A 24523-nucleotide genomic window follows, 5' to 3' on the forward strand; every position below is an offset into this window, starting at 1 on the left:
ACTGGTCTTTCTATTCGTGTGCTAGCCTACATCTGTAACTTGGGAGCGGTCACTGAGGTGCCGAGAAGATAGTGGTAACATCCAGGACACCCCTCCACGATTGTGGCGGCCCCTTGGATCCAAGAGGCCATCTTCTAAGAGGTGAGCGGGCTTCATCTGACCTGGACACACACCCCAATAGTCTTTTGGAAGAGATTGCTTTTTATGTTAATCATGGGCTGGCTGTCACTTAATTTAAGCATTAAAAGAGCAAAACTGAAAGCCACGCCCTCTGAACTGGGCAGTCCTCTCAATCCCACAGGTCTTCAACCAGTGCAAAGCCCACTATCTTGTAGGGCATGCTGGCTGGAGAGGACCCCATGACCAGAGAGCAGAACATCTGCTTGGGATTCAACGGGGTGCGTTTATAAGGCTGGTTTAGGGAAGGTCTCAGTCTCCATCTGGAAAAGTTGACACCAACATGTTCATCAGCCACATGACGGTGGTGGTCGACATTAACCTCTGCAAACATCCGCTGATGAGCAGCTGTGAAAGGTCAGATTACAAGAATCTGGGCCATGAGCGGTTTCGTGGATTCGGTTGACTACCTGGTGCTTACAGGAGCCCTGGTGGTGCAGATTCAGCTCTCAGTTGCAAAACGAAAGGTTGGTTGGTGAAATACACTGACTGGTGGGAAGCAAGGCAGATTGCTGCTGTCCAGAGACGGGAGCCGAGCAGCTCCACCTCCGCTTCGCGGTGGTGCACTGGCTTCGCTCGCATTTAAAGTGCTTTTGGAAGAAATTATCTCAACCTGGGGGTTGAATGACCCTTTCCCAGGGTCACCTGATCATAACAGTTGCAGAATTACAGTTATGAAATAGTTAGGAAAACTTTATGGTTGGTTGGGAACTCACCCCCACATGGGGAACTGTATGAAAGGGTTGAGAACCGCTTCCCTACTGAGACCCTGATTGTGTTTACAATTTGATGTACACCTGAATGGATGTACATGTGTGATTCTAGAATCTTAAAAAAAAACACCACTCCAACACAATAGCATTACTGTGAGATTTATTTCCCAATGTAGCCATTATACTGCACAGCAATGAATCATCTAACCTCACCGAGCTGGCTGCCGGGCATCAGCCTCCAGCGCGCCCCACCAGCGGTGCAGATGGCAGACTGGCAGCAGCCACCACATGGCATGCTGCAACAGAGCACTTTGCAACTCAAGGAACAAAGGGTTTTGCCTAACACAGGATGTCACAGCACTGTCATCACTCGTGCTCAGCAGCAGTGTGGTCGTAGCGAGCTGCGCCTGTGGTCCTTAAGGGCAGCGGGTGCCATCCAGACCCAGCACCCAACTGCAGTGTTCCCCAAGGGGCTCCTGGGCACATGCCTGCCATTGGGAGCCAGACTCCTACAGCTTTCTCTTGGTCCTGTTCCCCTGAGTACAACCTGAGATTGGCTTTGTCGTTCCTCACATTCCAATTGTGGCCCGCAGGGAGACGGAAGTCCATCTGGAGAAGCCCGTCCCGGCCAGAGGCATCAGCGACGGGATGGAAGTGGCGAGATTGCTAACAGGCAGCCCCAGGTCTGCGCAGTCCTCGGCCGGAAGTGCTCACGCAGTGACTTCTTGCAGAGAGAGCTAGTGACACGGCCTTTACTTCACCATCACCACCCCTTGATCTATGGTTGGTGACTTCCGAGAAAGTCCAATGGGACAAAGGAGACCTATGTATTAAGGTTTGAGTTTCCTGTCCCCTGGAGTTCCTTTGCGAGGCCTCCCTGTGAGGGGTATAAGCATGTCCTTGCTCTCGCCTCACACAGGACACTGCCACAAGAGCAAGGCCCAAGGGCACAGCTGGAACTGGAAAGACTTTCCCTTCTGCTTTACACCGTTTTTAAATTTAAACTCCGAGTGAGCTCTCCTTCGGCCCGAAATGAGGAACAAGGGGTTTGGGGAGTGCACAACGCAATGCTCTTTCAAGTATAACGGCATATCTAAATGGGTCACTACTGGAAAATCTGTAAAGGAGAAATAAATAGCTGACATCTCTCTTCCCTAACAGCTTTGGCTCAGCGGCCGTGGCGCCATCCCGCAGCAGCAGCTGTCCTGAAGTCACCACAGCCAGTTTGCGCCGGTCACGCGTTGCAGACCTGCTCAGTCCACCTCCTACAAGGAACAAGGAGAGCAGCCAGTTAGCAGCCAGCCCACTGCCTGACGTCATAGCCACTAAGCCCTGCTTTCTTCCATTTCAGTAAGATTCTGCTACAGTATCAAGCAAGCCTTCATCTGCACAGAGAGTACACAAACTGTCAGAGTTGCCTCACGGCCACCCTATAGGACAAGGTAGACCTTCCTCTGGTTTCCGAAGCTAAATCTTTATCCCGAGGAAGGGCTGGTGGTTTTGAATGGCTGACCACTGCACCACCAGGGCTCCTTCCTGGAATAGTAACTCATTAAAAGGAAGCATCTTCCACTGTTAAGTTCATCCCTCGGGAAAACAAACCCAAGCCTTTCATCCTAAGCAGGAGGTAGGCTCCGTCCCCAGCAGCAGGGATGCGCCTGGTCTCCCACTGGAGAGGAACAGAGATGGGAGCAGGCAGAAAACCGAGACGGCGTAAGCAAGACCCGAGCAGACATCGCTGGTTCTTACGTTTCTGCCCAAGTTCCTCACGTAGGCGCGTAGATCCTGGTTAATAAAGCTCACAGCTGTGCGAAAGACCTCACGGAACAAGGACGGCGTGTGATCGGCCACCTTTTTGGCCAACAGCATGGCCAACATTAGCTTGGTCTTTTCCACTTCCATGTCCCTGGGGAAGTCCTGCATCGCCTGGTCCAGGGCAGCTGCCAGGTCACGCCTTCTGTCCTGGACAGGAGTACAGAGGAAAAACCACACAGGACCAATTACTAAGATTCTTTGTTAAAAGAGCCGTCCCAGGCCAGCCTCTCAACGGCAAGTAGGACGCCTCCTTTGATCTCAGCAGTAAGTAGCTCTCAGCCAGCGAGGGGTGTTGGTGCAGAGAGTGGGAAACATCGAGAGGCAGCAGGAAGCAGAGTCTGAGCTCACTGCCTGGAGTGGGATGCTCCTTAGCCACACACATGCTGAGTTGAGCACCACTGCATGCTCACCGTCAGACAGGGACTGCCCAAACCCCATGTCTCACAAAGGAATGGGGTGAGGGGCCACACGTTACATTCCCCCACCACAGGAGAGGCAGATCATCCCTCATTAGACCCATTCAAGCAAGAAATTCCCCTGGGAGTGGCCCCGAGGCATTCCTCGGACTACGGTGGCTGCTGTAGACATCACCAGAATGGAGAAAAAACCTTCGTGGAAGACAGACGGCTTGACGTGCTGGCCAACGCCTACAGGATGGTGCATTTGCTAGCAGAAGCCGAGGGGAGACGTCTCCTGTGAGCGTCTGTACCTACAGGCACTAATCTGGTGGCCTGGGGCATTCCCCCACCCCCTCTCCAAGGTTCTTCAGGAAGAACAGAGAGCCTTGGACCCATTCAAGAGTGTCTGGAATCCTGCCAGATGCCAAGCAAATGGACCAGCCCAGTCATTCCTTGCAGAGGGATTGTCTATGACCACAGCACCAAGAGTGACTTCTCTGTCACACTTGGGTGAGCTCTCTACCGGCATCTCTATCCAGCAGGCCGGAACTAAAACGAGAGTAGGGGTGATTTCGGGACAAGCCACACGTATTTCACAGACAATCCTGTTGCAGGTCTTTTATCCCTCCACCCCTGGCTCTGCCTCAAGGTTCCGGATTGTGAAATGCCACCGCTCACAATCTTCTGAGCGTCCCTCGCTGCCTCTACGGACCAGTAAGACAGCCCTCACCCTGCCCCCTGAGCCGAGGGAAGGTGTCAGCGAGCCGAAAGGCTTTACTTACTTCCTCAGACAGGTTCGCATTCCTAAAACGCATCACCAGGTTTTGCACCAGACCTGGCTGGACCCGGCTTTCCATCTCGTCCCCCATCTGGGCAAGTCGCATGGCGATGTTGTGGATGACCTCGTCCTGGCTGTCGGAATCTGAGCGCCCAGGCAGGGGCAGGAGAGACACAGCGCACTCAGACAACAGCCGGACCCACTCCTCCCCACCCCCACGGGAGAGGCGTCTGCGCCTGCCTCTTCGCAGCTCCACGCCGCTGGGCCCCCCACCGGGGGAGGGCAGGGAGCCTCTGCCCCGCAGGACCCGAGATGCTGGGAGCATTCATGATCGGTGTCCGACACAAACCGAGACGCAGCCCAGGGCCTGCCACTTCTGGACCCCCAGTGGCCGCCACGATGCTTTCAGGGCAGGGGCTGTTTAGGTCCCACCTCTGCTTCCTAGTCTTGGGAAGTAAGTGTCACTAGGTTGTGGAGACCACACTCATCTCACCCAAGGCTTCCTAAGACCGAGCTATAATCACGGCCATCAAGTCACTGCTGATGCCCTGCAACGCCCATGTTGACGGGAATGGAAAGCCCAATCTCTCTCCCGGTTGGTGGTTTCAAATTGCTGACCACGCAGATGGCAGCCACGTGTGTAACCACTACACTACCAGGGCGCCATAGCTCTAACCGGAACTCTCCCTCCCAATCTGCTGCTACGCCTGCCTGAAGGCCTTCACTCTGCAAGGCAGGGCCCGCTCCAGCCTCCCTCTGGGGGGCCCTGTCTGACGGTCTCCAGTCCAACAGGAATAGGCCTGACTCCTTGTCCACCTGTCCCTTCCCACTGTCCCCTTTGGCACTTAGGACGACATGAGGTAACTATCTTAATTTCCATTTCCCCCAAACTTTTTGAAGGCCTCTCATAGATTGTCTTATGTTATTTGTGATGATGTAAGTTTCATAAGGGCCACACATCATAACGTGTTTCATTCACTGCCAAATACCCAGCACACACAACAGGTGCTCAATAAACAAATGCAGAAAGAAAGGTGAGATGAACGGGGCCCAGGATCTAACACCCTGCCATTGAGGCGAGTCCGACTCGGATGGACGGCACAACAGGGGCGGGACAGAAAGCCTCATCTTTCTCTGGAGGCCCTGTGCCTCCATCCTGGAAATGATTCCATAAATACCAGCTCTTATTTCTCTGGGCTCGCAACTTCCCTCTGCAAACCTCAACCTCACCTTGCCTCTGCAGTGCATTGCACCAACCCTCAGCTACCGTCCGTCTGTCCTTCCCACGGCACTGCCACCACCTGGGGGTGGGTGGCTCATCGTCTCTCGTTTGGCTAATTAAATATTGTGCCCCTGGTGTCTCACTGACTGCCCCCTAGGCCTGGCCAGGACCTCACCTTTCTGCCCAGGACCTTCCATCTGCTCCCCTGCCTGAAGACAGGGTCTGGCTTCATCTTACACTGTCACTTTCAGAGGCGCTAACCAAACCCACCTGCCCGGCTCTCTGCTCCAAGCCACCTCGCCAGGGGCCCTGCAGCTGGCCCAAGAGCCATGCTGCCCCAGCCTCTGCTCTGGGGCAGGTGCAGCTTCAAGATTTTCCTGACTCCCCCGGGAGCAAATGATCACCTCCTGGCCCCCACAGTCCCTAATCTGCCCGGCATCAGGGATTAGGTACACCTTGCCCTGGCCTCTGGTCACCAGTTCATGGCTGGCCTGCTGGAGCCCAGCTGGGCAAGTTACCTCACCAATGGCATGTGGTTTCCATTGCGTCCCAGGCCTTGTGAGGTACTGAATCTGCACGCTAGTCTCTACCACAGGGTGAGCTGAAGGACCAGCCAGCATCTCCTTCATCAATGCCATCTGGGCTGCGTCAGGCTCTGCAGACTACAGGCAGTGGGCACCATAGCTCACACATTCCCAAGCTGAGGTGGCCTCTTTTCAGGAAAAACAAGCCACTCAGGACGACTCCCCGACAAAGAAACAGTGTTACACGATAGCCCATGATCCAGGATCAAGTGTAGTTCTGTTTTTGAAGTGTCCCACACCCGGTCGTTCCAATGGGTAGTAAGTACTAAAGAACTAGTGTAGATGGGGTGCAGGGGCAGCCTCAGCCACGGCCGCTGGCCCAATGACACTGCAGCAGCTCCATAGAGCAATGCCGCCCCCACCCCTTCCCTGGCCCTTTCTAAGTCTTTCTAGAGGTGCCAGGTACTGGGGGCTGGCAGAAGTCACTGGCATACCGTAGCTGGGGGGTCAGGGGCATTGCTGCCCCGTTCCCACCCAAGCTACTTCCAGGCAGGGCCGGAGGCCACAGGGCTGGGTTGGCTGTCTTCTGTGCAGCCACCAGGGGGCAGTGCCACCTTTATGCCAGGAGAGTGGCCCAGGGTAGATGTGTCCTACCCTTGGGTTAGGGTGCCTGGGTCCCACTGAGACCCCAAGAGTCACATTGGACTCTGGGCAGTGACTGGTTTTAAACAGGGTGTGCACGGGAAGCACCTGGTCACCTCCACCCAGGAGGTTGGGAGTCAGCAGCTGGAACTGGGTCCGGGGCCTGGGTAGTGTGGAGAAGTTTCTCCCACAGTTCCAGGGTATAAGACCAGACCCGGGAGTGGCCGCACGTCAACATGCTGCTTGCAGCCTGGGGCAGCCTCTGCCAGTCCAGTACTAACACCAACTCCCAGCTGCCCTTTCCCGCCCCAGGTGAGCAGTATGGGCCAGGGACACAGAAAGTCTGCAGTTGGAGGCAGTGCCCCCACCAGGGGGACAGCTGGGTGTAAGCTCAAAGCCAGACGACTGACTCCAGGGCCCACTTGGCCATGCCTACTAGTTGCTGCTTGGTCGAAGTCGCCTCATGGGAAAGGTGGCTCACAGCCCTCCATGCCAGTCTAGCAATCTTATTTGAGGCAAACCACACTGCCGTCGGGGGAATCCCAGCCCCTGCCCCTGCAGGGCAGAGCAGAACAGCCCACGTGGTCTCCAGGGCTGTAATTCTTTATGGAAGCAGACAGCCTCAGCTTTCCCTCAGAGGGTGGCTAGTGGGTTTGAACTGCTGACCTTTAGGCTCCACCAGGGCTTCTCAGTTTATGGGTCGGAAGTCTATGAAAGTAACTCAATATCTGTGGACATATTTGTTTATCTCACAAATGTATACAGAGAAAACAAAGTGTAAGGTGCCACGTTAAAAAAATAAAAAAGACTTGTTACAAAGAAGCCAAGTAGATTTCAACTGGCTGGAAAATCAGCTAGGCATGGTTGAAGTGGACTGGGATGGTGTGAGCAGAGCACTGGGGGGGCTGCCCCCACAACGGACACATCGGAATCTCAGGATCTGGGACCCTGGGACCTGAGGCTGGGCTGCTGGCTGCAGGGTCAGCAGTTGGAATCCTCCGGCAGCTCCTCGGGAGAAAGATGGGGCTGTCTGCGCCCAGCGAGATTTACAGCCTCGGAACCCAAAGGGGCAGTGCTACTGGGTCCTAGAGTCACTCACGATGAGTGGTTGTTTTCTTTAGTGTCCCTGCGCTGACATGACTGGTGTACGTGAGGGCCCCGGTCTACAATCTCGATCAGGGGCGTCGTCTGATGGGCTGTGCCCGAACACCTGTCCTCGTCTCTACTGGCCCTGAGGGGAGAATCAGTAGCACCGGGGGCGATTCCCACAGGCCGCACATCGCCCAGTCACCCAGGAGTGGTAGCTGGTGAGTTCCACACCGCGAGAGGCAGGCCAAGCGCTGGCTACACAGCTGCAGCTACGTGGCCGACTGAGACCCAGGAGTGGAGACTGGACCCAAAGGCCTCTTCCAGCGCCAGGGCCGCTGATGGTACTGGGAATAAGGAGGTCCAGATCCCCGGGGCACGGTGCCCACCTGCCGCGATTCCTTCCAGGCGGAAGTGGCTGCTCCGGTTGCCGTCCGTCTGCAGGTCCTCGGCCTCCTCCTCCAGGTAGGCCACCGCGGGCAGCTCCCGGCCCAGCATCTCCAGCTCATTTCGGAAGTTGCAGTGGGTGCAGTGTTTGAGGAAGCTGAACACCAGCAGGCTGGTGATGTGCTCGCTCGGGTGGCCAGTGCCATTGCTGCCCTGAGAAAAGGAGAGACGGGCCTGTGGGCTCGGGGACAGTCTGGCCCACAGGCCAGGTTCCCCCTGCAGGACGCGGCTCCTGGACTCAGAGCATGGCCCCTGGAACCCATTGTGCCGACGGGCTGCCTGCCGGGGCAGGGAGACCCACGGCTGCTTCCCCATGCCAGCACGGGGACGCAAGAACCAAGCCTCCTTCCGTGACCACGCACCTAGATGCTCTCTTTGTCCACAGCCCCCTTGGGAGGGCCAGGATGGCACCATGGAGACACGAGATTTTCAAGAAATGCTGGGAAGGCATCCTGGTGGCACCATGGTTAGAGCGCTCGACCACGACCCCGAGGCCAGCACTTCAAACCACCAGCCACTGCCCAGGATGGGGCTGTCCCACTCTGCCCCATAGGGCCGCCTCCTAGGAGTTGGAATGGACCCGACCGCAGTGCCAAGGGAATATGAGGCACCTCACTGCCCACTTCTGGGGCTGTATGCCCTGGAGAGTTCTGAGGGTGGACGCCTCACAGGCCCCTGAAGCAGCCCTTGGCACAGCCTGCAGCGCCACCTCGTGCTGGGGAGTCCGTGCCCTGACCAGTGAGCACCGCTGGTCCTCGGACGAGCCACTGGATGAGGATGAGCTGCCCTGGCAGGCTAGGGGCACTGGCCCCTGTGACGTCTGTCCAGGTGGACGCAGAACTGATACTCTGACCTTTAAGAGCAGGTCAGAGAAATGATGGAGACTCAGGTACAATTGACTTTCCACCCTCCAAGTCGTGAATACTTTTCATTAGAAAAATCCAAAAATTGGAGGGCCATTGATAGCAAGCAAATGGTTTTAAACAAAGAAAATATTTGGCCTCCAAAATGAGTTCTAAAGTAAAAGGCGTCCCGGAGAAAACCCGAATGGCTCCGGGCCTGGGGCCGGCGGAACAGGCCTCGTTTCCGCCTCAGAAGGCATCCTGATCAGAGCAAACTGGAGAGCTACGCCCCATAGAGGGATCTTGAAGTCCTAACTCTGGTACCCAGGACAGTGACCTTATTTGGAAATAAGGTTCTTAAAGATGCTATCAACTTCGGACGAGGTTGTACTGGATCAGGATTGGGTTCTAAACCAACGGGCAGGAGAAGGGATTCACACGATGCGCAGAGGAGAAGCCACGTAAAGGCTGAGGCAGAGGTTGCAGCGATGCGGCCGCAAGCCAAGGACACCGGGACCGGAGGAGGCAAGCATGACGCCAGGCGTCTCCAGAGTAGGGAAGAAAGCATTTGAGTCTTTCAGGCCCCACTTGTGGCTCTTCGTTACAACAGCTCTGGGATCGGGGCTTTTCCATGTGGCTAGTGGGTGGCGTGGGAGTCTCAGTGTCAACCACATGCAAGGTAGGTAGTTTATAATCCCAACCTGGCCGATGAAGACAGATGGGGTTAATTGAAGGGCGGAGGGATAAATGGCTCAGTGAGCCTCGCCTTTCTAGTTCTTGGGTCTCTTGCTTTGTGGTGGTCGGACCAGGGTGCTTTAGCTGGTTCCCTGCTTCAACTGACAAGGCTCACTTCCTGCAAGACATCTCCAAGGAGAAGCCACATGGACCTACCCCGATGCAGCCCTGGGTGCTGGAGCCCCTGCCAGTGCTGAGATGCTTACACACTCACTGACTCAGCTTTTCTCTTTGCAGTCGGCGTCATAGTGTGTGTTTTGTGAGATGGAGGAAGACATTGTGGATTAGTGTTGGACATATTAGTTAATGCTGGACTTGTGGGCTTGTGTAGCACTGGGCTTGGGCAGCACTGGGTTGGGATGTTTTCTTGAGGTGCACTTGACCTTTATATAAAACTCTCTCTTGTACATGAGTTTCTGTGGTTTGCTTCTCTAAAGTAGCCAGGCTAACACAACATGTGACACCAAAGAACTGCCCTGGAGGGTTTCCTAAGCCCTGGGTGCTCCCTGTAGGCTAGGTTTTGGCTGCCAACCACAAGACTAGCGGTTCAAACCCAACAGCCCCTCCGAGGAAGAAAGACGCAGCCCAATCTCGAGTTGTTAGCGTTGGAATTAACTTAGGATGGTGGGCTGGGGTTAGTTAATATTGATGGGAACAGGTCACCAGAGCTTTTTCCTGTGGAGCTGCCGGGTGGACCAGAACTGCTGACCTGCCTGTGAGTCAAGCACTTAACCGTTTGCACCACCAGGGCTAGAGGATGCGAAACAGGTGCTTTTCAAAGATGGAATGCTGAGCTGGTCACCAACAATTGTGTCAGTCCCACCATCGCTGGTGCAAGTCCCACCATCGCTGACCACAAACAAGGGGAAAAGCAGGTGGCAGAGAAGGAAAGGCAAGGTTTTCATGGGAGAAGAGGCTGGGCCGGGGCCAGTGGGGGCCAGGGCACGCCAAGGGCAGCGGGCTTGGGCATGGAGACGGAGCGGTGACATTTTTCTGACCACCTAGCGACATGGGATGTGTCAGCAGATGTTAACATTGGATTGTGGACCATTCTTTAAAGCAGTGGTTCTCACCCTTCCTCAGGCCTCGACCCTTTCATACAACCCCTCGTGTTGTGGGGACCCCCAACCATAACATTATTTTCGCTGCTACTCCATCACTGCCATTTTGCTACCGTCATGAATCGGGCGACCCCTGTGGATGGGTCGCGACCCCCAGGCTGAGAACCGCTGCTTTCAGGTCACAAGAGGAAACAAGGTGAGACTTGAGGCAGCTGGCTGAGGGCTTACACGCTGGGCTGAAGGCAGCAGAAAAGAACCGGCCAGCCCAGAGGCCAGGAACCTGGGAAAGCCCCAGCTCCTCAGTTGGACGAACCCTGGGAAGTGTATCTCGGAGTGTCCAGACACGGAAGGAGAACGTGAGAAAACTGCAATGAGGGGGGTCTGCCCTGAAGGATCATCAAGTAAGTCAGACCCCAAGAAACAAGAGAACCAACCCAAAGGAGGCTTCTCCGCGACGCCCACCACTGTGGGACACTGGGTGAGCCTCCTACTGCTGGTGGCTCCATTTTCTCATCTTTAAGGGAAAAAACAAACCTGGGGAGCAATGCCCCTGCACCCTCCGACACGGGAGAGTCGCCTGGGACCCCAGGATGGGACAGCACATGCCTCACATGAAAGCGCCCCATGAGCTAAAGTGACTGGTAGGGGACACACACCTCTCAAAGCTAGAGGAGACGGAGACCACAGTGCCAGACTGGGAGGGGCATTAAGCCAACCCCACAGAGGGCCCCCCAGGCTGTCCATCTTTCTGGGGCAGATGGCCTCCTCTTCCTCCCTCAGAGCAGCTGGCGGTCTCCAACCACTGACCTGCGGTTAGCAGCCCAGTGTCTAACCCACAGCATTATTGATGGGCAGGTGTAAATGGAACTAAGCAGAAGAGTACTTTGGCCACTGGGCGAGAGAGCTTTGTCTGGACGTAGAAGAGCTCCCAGAATCCCTTGTGTTCAGCTGACTGACACTGACCTTTCTGGCCACTGTGCCCGAGACCCTGCCGCTCCTAACATGGAAACCAGCGGGTTCCCATCTGTGCAGAGGGGCCCGTGAGGACCCCGTGGCTGGTGCGGAGTGTGCTGCTGGGCCTCGGTAGCTGGCGGAACTGCCGAGAGAGCTGTGGAAAGCCGTGGTGGGGTGGACAGGAGCCCCTTTATATGCCCTCTTGTTGGTGGCAGGGAAATGTCTCCAACCCAAGACCAGTGCCTTTGAAGGGTCTTAAATCAGAAACCCCGCGCCCGCTCCAGTTAGCGACCAGCGCTTTGTGCAGGAGAGAGGAGGGGCCGAGAGCAGCGGGGAGCCGAGGCGGGTGGGTTCTTGTCCCTGAGCTCCAGGGAACTGTGACTGTGAGGCTCCTCTCCGCGGACAGGCACGTCAAAGAGGACAGGTGTGTGTGTGTGTGTGTGTGTGTGTGTGTGTGTGTGTGTCAGCCACCTCACCTCCCGTCCCTGGCGTTCCCAGGGTCTGCCCTCAGGGTCCATGGCACCGTTGGCGTTGGCAAGCACTCCTGGCTCCCAGGTGACAGAGGCAGTCAGCAGCCTAGAAAACAGAGGTAGACACATAAGGAGTGGGACGCCCCCTTCAGGAAGGAACCATGGGAGCTCTTCTGGACTTGGGCTGCGAGGTGCTTGAGGGCCCAGGACCTCCCCACCCCCACCTGCACATCTTTGTTGCCCATGCCCACCAGGGCTCTGACACACGGGGTTTTCAGAACTCGTTTGCCAGGCCTTTCTTCCTAGTTTGTCTCAGTCTAGACGCTCCACTGGCAGCCGGCCAGTGGTTGTGCTTGCGGTTCACAAGCAGGATTCAAACCAGGGGGTCCAGCTCAGAAGGTCAGGTCCACCTCCGAACTGCCACTGGGCCCTCATGGAAGGAGCTTTGGTCAAATGTGTAGGAGGTAAGTTGCCATCAGAGGACAAGCAGACCAAGTAGCCAGCCCACGGCAAGCAACTGGCCAAGGAAGTGGAGACTGGGTTAAACCCACCTAGGAGGGAGGGAGGGGGCAGGTGGACAGCATCCCTGCCATGGTTAGGGTTTGTCCCGCAGCTCGGCCCCCAGCAGGGGTGTGTGTGGGGGGGGGCGGGGGGGGTCCTCTTTCCCGACCATCAACATGGTTATCAAAGTTTTCGTTGCCACATCTTCTGGGTCCATGGAGATTAGGAGGAAACATGGAGACGCCGTGGGCTTTTGGAGGAGCTAAAACAATCGACTTTAAGGAAGTGCCGGTAGACAAAGCTGGAGACAAAGGTACCAGCAAGCAGATGAGGGAGAATGGACCTGGAGAGACAAAACACCTCAAAACAGGGCTCCTTTGCCCCTCAGGCCTTCAATGAAGGAGCACTATTGTGTGAGTTGGACTCTTCTCCGCCAAAGAACAGAATATGATACATCCGTTACTCGGCTTGGCTCCCCGTCTGGCTGGACTGTCACAGTCTCCTGGAGAAGCCTCTCCTCGCCCGAATGGCGCTGCGGCGGAGAGCCGGCGAGCACCACAGAGGGGCCAGGAGGCTGAGGAGCATGGAGACAACGAGGTACAGAGAGGGCGCTGAAGATGGCGGCAGGCTCGCGGGATCCAGGAAAAGAGCACGGAAGAGCCCAGGAGGGACCCAGGGGGAAGCAGAGGAAGGGAACCAGGAGGAGGGGATCCCTAGACCTTCTCATGCTTTTTAACTTTTTATTAAAAGATCATTTTATTGGGGGCCCTTACAGCTCTTGTAACAATCCATACATCCATTTTTTTGTACATATGTTGCCATCACCATTTCCCTTCTATTGAGCCCTTGGTATCAAGACTCCTCATGCTTTGTTTCTCCATGTTTTTCAGAAACACAAGGCAGGAGGCAGCATTTCAGCCACCTCCCCCCAAACCAAATTCAACAAAATACTTTGGCGCAGAGCCATGACATCTTTCCCAGGACATGGGCAGAACGTGGAACTGCCTTCCTCTGCATGGGGGCACAGATGTACTGGACATACCTGCTGAACCGTATCAGTGTGCAAGGGCACGTGAAGACGGCGTCTGTGTACCTGCACGGGCCCGGGCCTCTGGCTTCCGACAGCCTCGTCGTGAGGCTCTGCATGAGCGAGCTCTCAAACACTACTCCGTGAGACATGATCTCCACGAACAAGGACGTCTCTGTGACGTACAGAGAGCGTTCCCTCTGTGTGTGCCAGTCGCTGCGTGTCTCAGAACTAACTCTGGAAAGAAGTGTGCTTTCCAAAGAAGGATCATTTAAATCAGCGGTTCTCAACCTGTGGGTCGCGACACCTTTGGGGTCACCTAAGAGCACGGGAAAACACATATTTCTGATGGTCTTAGGAACCGAGACACTGCTCCTCCATCATTTCCAGGCGGGTCGCCCACATGCAGATACGCCCACAGAGGAGTACCCAGCATGAAGACTGTCGCCCACGCTACACCGTGCTTCAAGACAAAATGTCACTGATTTGTCATTAGAAATAAATATTTCACAATATAGAATGACATATTGCTTTGTGATTCATCACTATTTTCATTATGTTCCATTTATAACAATGAAAATACATCCTGCTGATCAGATATTTACCTGACGATTCATCACAGTAGCAAAATGGCAGTGATGAAGTAGCAACGGAAATAGTTTGATGGTTGGGGGTCACCGCAGCACGAGGGACTGTATGAAAGGGTCGCGGCAGGAGGAAGGCTGAGAACCCCTGATTTAAATAAAGACAGCGGCAACAACAAACACCCTCTGCTACAGTGGGATGTGTGTTCACCCTCGAACCAAAGGAGACACCCGCGTGTGCACCAGTAGAGGAGACACGCAACTTGACTGAACATCCTCTCCTGGCATCAACAGCCACGCTCAAAACAGCAGAAACCAACAAAAGCTGCGCGGGAGCTCGGGGCGTACACACTGCTGGGGCGCACACACTGTCGGGGCACACACTGCTGGGGCGCACACACTGCTGGGATGCACACTGCTGGGGCGCACACTGCCGGGGGGCGCACACTGCTGGGGCGCCTGGCAAGTGGCACCAGGGTGCCTGCTCAGACAAAGGGGGGCAGTCCCACCCCTGCCCCAGCGCAGCCTGAGTAATGAAGGCCATCTTGAGGGCGGACTTGCACGCGGATAAACAAACTTGGTGCACAGACACGGTGGGACATCAGCGTTGAACAGTAATGAAACTGTGAAACATCTCGGGGCATGGATGTGTTTAGAGGTCATTATACTGAGTGAAGACACACACAAAAGGACAAATATCGTATACGACCACTGTTTTTACCGAAAAAAAAACAAAAAAAAACCCCGCACCCTGGGACTGAGGACTGAAGTATTCTGATGGGAGAGGAAGCAGAGAGTGGCTATCCTGGTGGAAGTGGTGGTCATTGGACCTTGGGGAGAACCCCTGGCTTGGAGGGTGTCCAATGGAAAGGGACCCAGGATCAGCATATATTTAGTACCTCGATGTCCCCCTACCAATGACATGGCAGGTTTTGATCTGTTGGGCAGGAATCTGCACGTGGAAGAACTGATCCAGAAAGGTCACCCCCCAGCACCAATCCCCTACTTGGGTAACCGCCGCTCAGTGGAAGGGGAGATCAAGCTGCAGGGCAGCAAGCCGGGGCTGTGGCTCAGGTGGGTCTGTCCGCGCACGGGCTCCTCATCCTGGCAGTGTGCTTTGTCGCTGGGAAACTGATGCCACCAGCGCCTCATCCTACGGGCCTTTGTTTTCCTGCCTTGGGCATTTTAGTTTGTTGGTTGGCTGCTGTTGTTGCTATGGGGTTTGGGTTTTGTCATAATACAATCGCCAAAGTAAACCTGGGTTGTACATAATCCACGGAAGAGCGGATGGAGTCTGGGCTCCACTGAACCCCAGCCCCAATCCAAGAACAGTTAGTTCTGATCACATGGGCCTGCTCCATACTCACCTTCATGGGATGATCACGGAAGATAGGGTGCTACAGCAAACTGGGGCAGAAAGCAGATGGTGCCCGACTATCAATCCGATTAACGTCTGGGCTTGTATTCAAACAATCAGCCATCTAAGCTGAGAGTCAACTAAGTCCACATGGAAGAAGCACACCAGCTGGTGTGATCCAAAGATAACAATGACAAAATTCAAATATGACGAAGAGAAACGGGATCAGAGCTAAAATTGTGAGCACCCAATTTGTGGAAGGCTATGGAGAACATTGGGAGCCCAACACCCATCTGCAGAGCGTCCTGTCAGATTCAGTCACAGATCCCCGCTAGCCACAGGCCAAGGTCGGGATCAGCCTTACTATCAAACACACAGATGATTGTAATCCTGATTATGCTGGATCAAACTTGATACCCGGTCAGTTGACCTCTAGACCCGACCTGAATTTGTTCTAGGTGCAAGGATCCCTTGCTTCTTCCATGACAAAAATCCCTTCCCTGGCTTTTTAAATATTGATGGAGGTCTTGTCTTTCCTGCTCATTGTTGACATTTTTATCTTTATATTACTATTGCTTTATCCTTATCCCTTCGTTTCATTTTTGTTGCTTATTGTTTCCGTTGAGTTTACCAGTTTGGGAAGCACAAAAGGAGAGGAGGTGTAGAGATAATGAGCAACGGAAGGGTTGTAGGGACTCTGAGGGTGGGGGTGGGGAGGAGATGGGAGGTGAGGGGATTTCAAGAGTAAACAATGAAGGTGGGCAGGAGAGGGAGCACTAGAACTGAAGGTGATCACACAACTCATTTTAGAGGTGATTTAGTCATGAGGTGGAAAAAAAGAAACTTCTGAAATTGATTGTGGTAACGAGTGTACAGTTCTTGACATGTTTGAATGATGGAATTGTATGATATGTGGATTATGTGCTAATAAAACTGAAAAAAAAGTAAATATCTTAGAAATGGCATTAAAAAAACAATTGGGCTCGGCCCCCACACCAGCTACGTGGATAACTACCCCTCCCCCCAGAAGAATTTACTTGAGAGGACAGCACTGAAGCTGCAGCGAGGCGAGAGGGACACGTCGGACCAGAGCACATGGCACATGGGAGCAAATGAAGGGGGAGGAAGAGAGAGTGGAGCACATCCTGGCCCACCAGGCCTGGAGGACGATGACCCCGCTCTGAACAGCCAATGCACAAAGTAGACCATATGGCTGATCCCTCTATGAGACACGACGTCCCTCGCTGGCCCAGGGCCCTACGTGGGACAACACTGGAGACTCAGAGTCCAGATTGGCCCGGTCTGACCCCCCAACACCGAGGCAAAACACTAAAGGAGTGTGACAGAGCAACGGGGAAGCAGAGCAGGGAGCCCCCGAGGGAGTACAAAGGACAGACTCTGGGGCCAGAGCTTGGCACCCCATCGGACTTGACTGAAGGACACGCCTAGAGGCCAAAAATCAGACCTTGATCTATTTACAGGTGTTTCCTTCTTTTTAAAAATTAAAACATTTTTAATTAATTTATTCTTTTCTGGGTCATTGGTTTTCTTTTTTGTTGTCATCGCTGTGCTTTCTTTTGTCAGTTTGCCTTGCTGTGCCTTGTTTTTTTGGGTGCATATTATTATCTCTGCAGATCTATCTAGATACGATAGGTCGGATGAACAGTCTGGAAGAGGAAACAATGGGACCGATGGTTCCAGGGGGGACATGGGAGAAAGGGAGGCGGGGAGAAGGAGGTAATGTTGACCAACCCAGGGACAGGGGAGCAACAAGTGATCCAAAACTAGTGGCAAGGAGGGTGTGAGAGGCCTGCTAAGGGCAATGTAACCGAGAGAAATTACTGAAACCCAAAAGAAGACTGAGCATGATAGTGGGACAAGAGGAAAGTAAAAGGAAATGGAGGAAAGACCTAGGAGGCAAAGGGTATTCATAGAGGTCTAAATACAGGCATGGACATATGTAAAGATATTTATATAGGATGGTGGGAAAATAGATCTACGTGCATATATTTATAGGTTTAGTATTAAGGCAGCAGATGGACATTGGACCTCCACTCAAGTACTTACTCAATGCAAGAACACTTTGCTCTATTAAATTGGTATTTCATGATGTTCACCTTCCCGACACAATCGCTAAAGACAAATGGGTACATAAGCAAATGTGGCGAAGAAAGCTAATGGTGCCCGGCTATCAAAAGATACAACATCTGGGGTCTTAAAAGCTTGAAGATAAACAAGCGGCCATCTAGCTCAGAAGCAACAAAGCCCACATGGAAAAAACACATCAGCCTGTGTGATCACGAGGTGCCGAAGGGATCAGGTATCAGGCATCAAAGAACAAAAAAAATCATGTCATTGTGAATGAGGGGGAGTGCAGAATGGAGACCCAAAGTCAATCTGTAGGCAACTGGACACCCCCTTATTGAAGTGTCCCAAGGAGAAGAAGAGCCAGTCAGGTTGCAGGGTAGCAACAATGAAACAACTTTCCTCTAGTTCTTAAATGCTTCCTCCGCCCAATATCATGATCCCAATTCTCCCTTACAAATCTGGCTAGACCAGAGGATGTACACTGGTACAGATAGGAACTGGAAACACAGGGAATCCAGGACAGATGACCCCTTCAGGACCAGTGCTGAGAGTGGCGATATCAAGAGGTTGGAGGGAAGGTGAGGTAGAAAGAGGGAACCAATTACAAGGATCTACATATAAACTCCTCCCTGGGGGACGGACAACAGAAAAGTGGGTGAAGGGAGACATGAAACACTGTAAAATATGACAAAATATATAATTTATAAATTATCAAGGGTTCATAAAGGAGGGGGTAGCGGGAAGGGAGGGGAAAAATGAAGAGCTGATATTAAGGGGTCAAGTAGACAGCAAATGTGTTGAGAATGATGATGGCAACAAATGTACAAATGTGCTTGACACAAGGGATGGATGGATGGATGGATGGATGGATGGATGGATGGATGGTGGTAAGAATATGAGCCCCCAGTAAAATGATTAAATAAGAAAATTGGCGTTTCCAACCCAAGAGAAACAGACTGAGATGGTTACAGGGAGGCAGGGGAGGGAGTAAGGGGAAGGCAGTTGGTTAGAGGGTGGCCAGGTGTTAACTGGGCTGAGGGGAAGGTAAGAAACTATGGGTGAGAGTTGGAAAAGTAAAAGGAGGGGACTGGCCAGGGCACGCCACTGGGAGACCTGGTAAGTGGTTCCAAGCAAACACCTATCTGATACGGAAGCCCCCACCCACTCCCCAACAAGTCTGACGAAGCAGAAGGTCACCCCTCTGGAGCATTCCACTCTGCATCCACGACGCCTGGTTGACCCATTTACAATAAAGTTTTTAAAATAATTTTATTGGTGGCTCGTACAACTCTTATCACAATCCATCCATCCATCCATTGTGTCAAGCACATTGGTACATTTGTTGCCACCATCATTCTCAAACACTTGCTTTCTGCTTGAGCCTTTGGTGTCAGTCCTTCATTTTCCCCCTCCCTCCCCGTTCCCCTCCATAATGAACCCTTGACAATTTATAAATTGTTACTTTATCATGTCTTACACTGGCTGACAATTTTTTAAAGACTGAGCAAGCATTTCTGTACAGCAGTCTAAACAGAATGATCCTATTTTAAATGTGCGTGCATGTATGTGTGTGTGCGTGCGTGCGTGTGTTGAACCAAGGGAAGCCATTGTTGACATGGCAAGACCCCCGCTTCACTGAGTCCTACATGCACCAGAAACGACAACCAACTTGATCCCAGAAGAAAGGGCAAGCGAGGTGGCCACCCACCAGCCCCGTGACCCGGGCGTGGGCCACAGGGTCCTGCTCCTGGCACTACCACCATCTCCGTCGTAGGTGCTCCTACTGGCCTCGGGGATCCCGCACAGCTAGGGGCTGCACCCCAAACCTCCCACGGGGGAGCCTGGGAGAACGCCCCCTACAGGCTGGTGTGGACGAGGAAGGAAAGGTGTCGGGGACCAAATGACCCGGTAGACGTGGGCAGAGAAGCCACAGGGCTGGCTCACCAGCCGTGGTGGGGCCTCCACAGGGAGGGCAAGTCCAGAGTGGAGACACGGAACACAAAGGAGCCCGCCCCTGGCAGCCAACCATCGCCTAGCAGTGCTGCCAGGCACCCTGATGGCCAGACCAGAAGTCTGGTCTCCCGAGCTCGTCCAGTGCCCTTCCCGACCCCACCCCCATCCTCCACAAGAGGTAACTTCCAAAAAATACAAGGTGGGGGAAAACGCCACCACGCCCCCTCTCCAGATCAATCACATGAGCACACCAGGTCCCCTCTTTACAATGCCTGCCCCCCGAAGAGTTTTCATTTTCCCACTTCAATAGACAGCCTTCAAAAACACCGTCATGCTGATACAGTGAAAGAGCCCAGTGCTGTCGTAGTTAGGCACTGGGCTGCTAACCAAAGGTCAGCAGTTCGAAGCCACAAGTCACTCCGCAGGAGAGGGCCAGGCTCTCCACTCCCAGTTACAGTCTCGGAAGCTCACAGCCTAGAGCTGCCCTGCAGGTTGCGATGAGTCAACTTCCACTAGAGGGCAGGGAGTCCATAATAAGAAGTGCCACCGACTTGCCACCCGTCTCGGAAGAAGCAGTCAGAGTGCTCCTGAGAAGCGAGGATGGCAAGACTCTGTCTCACACCCTTTGGACATGTCGGTAGGGAGACCAGTCCCTGGAGGAGGTCACGCGTGGTAAAGTGGAGGGCCAGCAAAAAAGAGGAATCCCCTGGACGCGAGGGAGGGACACAGCGGTGGCCGCAATGGACTCAAACCTCACACCGAGGAGGGCAGAGTGGCCCCGGAAGTTTCTTGCTGTTGCGCACAGGACCACGGCCACCTCGACGGCTCCTGATGGCAACAATAAATCCATGGCTGTGGCTCTCCACCCGGGCGTTTTGTCGCGAGGGGACCTTGGGCATTCGTGGTTGTCACTTTGGGGGCAGGCGCTTCTGGGAGCTAGTGGGTGCTGCCCGACACCCTACAATGCACAGAGCAGCCCCTCGACCTAAATACATAGGTCATAGTGTCAAGATGGTAGCTTGGCCACCTGTGAGGGCCCCGTAGGCCCTTGAGTCCCTGTCGTGGGCATTTCGATCATCTCCGAGTGCCCTAGTCAGAGGGGAAAGCACAGCAGGCTGCCCTGCTGGCGATGGAAGGCCTCACAGTAGTGAGTGACTAGCTCACCTGCGCTCTCAAGGTCACACTGGTCTCCATTCCGAGTCACGGCACCCACCCTGGGGCCAAACGTCCCTGGCTAGCAGCCAGCAGCAAGCTTTGGAAAGGGGCAGCTTGTGGGGAAAGCTCATTCCTGGCTGGTGTGGCCCTGGGGCTCCACAATTTGTCCTTTGGGGGGCAGGCCTTCAACCCTTCCTGGGTACTGCCTTGTTTCCTCCAGCTTCTCCAGTTACTTAAAGAGAAGTGCAGGGCGTCAGATCTCAGCCGGGAGTGGGGTCCAGAAGGACAAGACCCCCAACTCTTATCAAGGTGCTCAAGCTTTGTGAGGGTAACCATAGCCTCTAACACGATCATGGGGTTCGTGGGTGCAAATGTACGGGTATAATACATAAAGATCATAGTAAAGTCATAGAAGATAGGAGAGAAGATAAAGGAGTCAGACATATTTCATAGTAGCATGCTCACCTCTGGGACGGCCATGATCTCAGCAGCCAGGTCCGCACAGAGAGGGAGTGGGCGCTTCTTAGGGTGGGGCAGGCTATGCAGTCTGATTGCTCTAGACACTGCTAACCCTCAGGGAGATTAGCCTCTGAGCAGCTTGCGCTGGCCTCCAAGTGGACAGTCGTTTACCGCGTAGCAAGCAGTGTCTTGGGTGTGGCATATATATTTAGGAGACAACCTGGGGAAAAGCCTTTCTGTATCCCACAAAGGTTTGCAATTATTTTATCTCCACACCCCAAGGCCTTACCCACAGGGAGTAAAATGCAAATGGCCAAGAGTTCCTTCCACTCAGAACTTCCCAGTTCAGAGGCCCAGTGGGACACTGCTCAGGTGGGCAGAAGACAGCTCACCGGATGTCAGAGCAAGGCTTTCCTGCGACCAGGCAGGTACACAGTGAGGATCTTCCAGCAGCTTCTCTCCATTATTAACAACGCCCAGAGGCTGCGCCCACCGAGCCCGCGGCCTCTCCTGCCCTCCTTTCTAATGCTCAGCTTCCTTACCCACGGCCGTCATGCCCAGCCTATCATGACCCTACCAGTTTCCCAAGACAGTGTCTCCTCTTTTCAGGAGCAGCCTCATCTTCCTCCTGAACAGCGGTGACTGAATTTGAACTGCTGACCTTGTGGTTTGCAGTCTGGCACCTAACCCACAGCACCAGGGCTCCTTAGATTGTCACGTCAGGAGGGGGAGTCCTTACCCAGCAGATCTCTGGGGGTGCGGGGAAGCCATGAACCCACTGAGGCCTTTTTTAAAAAAAATGCCTAAGACAAGCCGACAATACATCTGCTCCTGGCCTGGGGTCGTGGGTAGGTTCCAAAGGCCAGAGTGTCATGCAAAAGTCGGTGTTTGGGGGAAAACGGAGGGTGATCACATCAGACCACAAAATGGAGTATGACTGCGCCATGACGTAACTGACAAGTCACGGAGCATCGAGGCGCAGCCCCGGGAGACACACAAGCAGAACAGTCGCAGACAACACTCAACGCTTGGACTGCCAGACACATGCCATTCAACTGCAAAGAAGACGTTTTGCTTTGTTGCAAACATGGGCCGTCAGCACCAAGATGGTCAGTAAGAGAGGGATGAGTGTGGAGACCCCCAGTGCCTGCGCACACTCCGGTCACCCTTTCCTGAGGCCCGCAGAGCAGAGCCTCCTTCGGGCCTTGCAGGCCAGACTCCACAGTTCCCCGAAGCCCCAGGCCAGCGCCGGCCTGCGTCAGTTAGGCCTGAGCCACGTGGGGCTGGAGGGAGCGGACACAGCGCTGCTGGAAGCACAAGGTCCCACCGGACGGAGCCCCAGCTGCACGCATCACATGGACGGATGGACGGCACCCCTGGCGCGGCCACCGCGGAGCCACCCAACAATGCACTGAGGCACTGGGGATCAGAGCCGGGGCGCCCACTCCGCCTGTCCCCCGGGCCCAGCTCGGCTCCGAGGCCAGAGGGTCTTGGTTCCTAAGACCATCGGAAATGTGTTTTCGACGCTCCTAGGCGACCGCTGTGAAAGGGGTTTTATGAAAAGGGTGGCTGCTGGGGCTGCTTCTGTGCCACCAAACAAACGTCTCAGGGGGTTTCTGGTTCCCTGGTTTGGAGGTTCAGGTCCCGGATTCACGGGACACCTGTTACCTGGTCTAAAACCAGGTGCTTCCGTCCTTTCCTATTTCCTGTCTGTGGCTTGGGGTGGGGGGGCGGGTCTGACAGAATTAGTCTCCTCCCAGGGACAACAGCTGAAAGAAGAGAGTGGGGAAGAGGCGGACACGGAGAGTGGGGCTCCCGGCCTCCGTGAGCACCGGACAGCAGACCTGCTGGGGACCAGCGACCACCACCGAGCATTGCAGGAGGAGATTCTCGGGAAGGATCCTGATCAGGAGGGAAATGCAGGGCAGACTCTCAAATTCTCAGAAACTCCAAGCCGTTCTGGACCGAAGGAAGCCGGGTAAACCCCTGAAACTCCTGTCCCAAGATAGTCTGTAGACCTTAAAACACAAAATCGTCCCTGAAGTTTTCCTAAAACAAACAACAATTTCACCAAATCAGTACAAGCGCTTTGCCTGGACCATCGTGTGAAGACAACTCCAGCGACTGGACAGGAGCCCGAGGGGCAGGTTGCTGGGGGAGGAACAACACGGAGAAAAGGCAGGCGACACGGTGAATGTCACCAATGTCTCAGAATTGCCCACGAAGAAACAGTTGCACAAGTGTAAGTTTCATTTTATTATTTCCAAAGAGAAACAGCAAAAGCACGCACACACACACACACACACACACCACACACACACACACACACACACCACACACACACACCACATCAGAAAGCACCAGAGGCCATGAGGAACTGGGTCGTCCAACCAGCATCTCAGGATGGAAGAGCCTCCTATCCTCTCAGAGGGCTGCACATCACCGCTGCTGGCAGTTTTGGTCGATGTTACTCCCAAGATGAACACATACTGTGACAGTGGGGTGACTGACAAGCAAAGGGACTTCCGGTCAGCATCTCCCACACACTTCCCCGGGGAAGGCTAACCCAGCACCTCTTCCAGGGCAGCGCTCACAAGAGTCCTATTTCAGACAAACCCACTTCCTTCCACAGTTCCCTTTTCTTCTCCGGTGAAAGATCTAATCTTTGTGACTTTCAGCACTTGTCGTGTGACGCAGCCCTGTCGGAAGCAGCTCTTGTGGTCACAGCCAGGCTTTCCCGCGGGGAGTACGCCAAGGCCAAGGGCACAGGAGCAACTTCACAAGCACGTGGGGCCCAAATCGGGACACTCCCGCTTCTTTTCAGACCCAACTTCTGCTGTAAACCGGGGCCATGAAATCAGCTTTCTAAGTTTGTCCTTTGTCATGTTGCTTTGTCCTGTTCTTTCTCACCCGGACTCCATCGACAAGTTATTTTAGGATAAAGGGTGGGCCGGAGATCTTAGGATCTCGGACATTTTTCAAGTAAAGACATTTCCTAGTAAACACTGGCGTGACCGTCCTTGCTGGTTTTCTTAGGAGGCCACAGGACGCTCTTCGGAGGCAGCGAAGAAACAAAGTCCCACAGACTGAGGATGGGGTCTCAACTTTGAATCAGACGTTTGAGTTGTTCAGGAGCCAGTCGGCTGAAATGTTTGCGCATGACAGGACAACAGGCCTCAGTTACCAGCCAGTGCCCAAGGAAACGGAATCGTGAACTTCGGTTAACCAGCCTTGGCTGCCAACTGGAGGTTGAGGTTTGAGATGCCTTAACAGGAAGTCCTGGAAAGTTTCTGCTAGAAAATTCAGCCATTGAAATCCCGTGGGGTGCCTGGGGTCCCCATGAGCTAATGAAAGAAACCAAATATCATTGTCATTTAACATGAATGACGGAAGTGGGGGGTTAGTGGGGTATTGTTTTTCAAGGGAAATGGATAGGTGTCTCCCCCTCTGCTAAAGTAGCATTTCTTTTTTATCTTCACATCCTTATACATAGACATTACCGAGGACCCCAAAAAGCCTTTGAATCACCAGGTTA

The 24523-nt window shown here is 53.9% G+C and overlaps 2 protein-coding genes across 8 annotated transcripts in view; one reads left to right on the forward strand and one right to left on the reverse strand.

Annotated features, from left to right (window-relative positions):
• Nucleotides 1-10367, forward strand: part of BCL2L13 (BCL2 like 13) — a 107937-nt gene extending 97570 nt beyond the window's left edge. The window contains exons 7-9 of one of the 4 annotated variants that reach the window (XM_075552260.1): nt 26-141; nt 1484-1573; nt 2052-10362. In XM_075552260.1, the coding sequence (XP_075408375.1) occupies nt 26-141; nt 1484-1573; nt 2052-2244 (399 nt within the window). In that variant the 3' untranslated portion in view covers nt 2245-10362. Of the gene's footprint in view, nt 1-25; nt 142-1483; nt 1574-2051 lie in introns of those variants that run through there. The other 3 variants (XR_012784935.1, XM_075552265.1, XM_075552266.1) reach the window with 3 other exon arrangements.
• BID (BH3 interacting domain death agonist) overlaps nt 1034-24523 on the reverse strand; it is a 37197-nt gene continuing 13707 nt past the window's right edge. For all 4 annotated transcript variants that reach the window (XM_075552274.1, XM_075552272.1, XM_075552271.1 and 1 more), the window contains exons 2-6: nt 11871-11970; nt 7745-7955; nt 3886-4025; nt 2640-2852; nt 1034-2155 (exon numbers count right to left, since the gene is read on the reverse strand). In XM_075552274.1, the coding sequence (XP_075408389.1) occupies nt 2144-2155; nt 2640-2852; nt 3886-4025; nt 7745-7955; nt 11871-11912 (618 nt within the window). In that variant the 5' untranslated portion in view covers nt 11913-11970 and the 3' untranslated portion in view covers nt 1034-2143. The remainder of the gene's footprint in view (nt 2156-2639; nt 2853-3885; nt 4026-7744; nt 7956-11870; nt 11971-24523) is intronic.

The sequence above is a fragment of the Tenrec ecaudatus genome, chromosome 6, assembly GCF_050624435.1.
Source record: "Tenrec ecaudatus isolate mTenEca1 chromosome 6, mTenEca1.hap1, whole genome shotgun sequence".
NCBI lineage: Eukaryota > Metazoa > Chordata > Mammalia > Afrosoricida > Tenrecidae > Tenrec > Tenrec ecaudatus.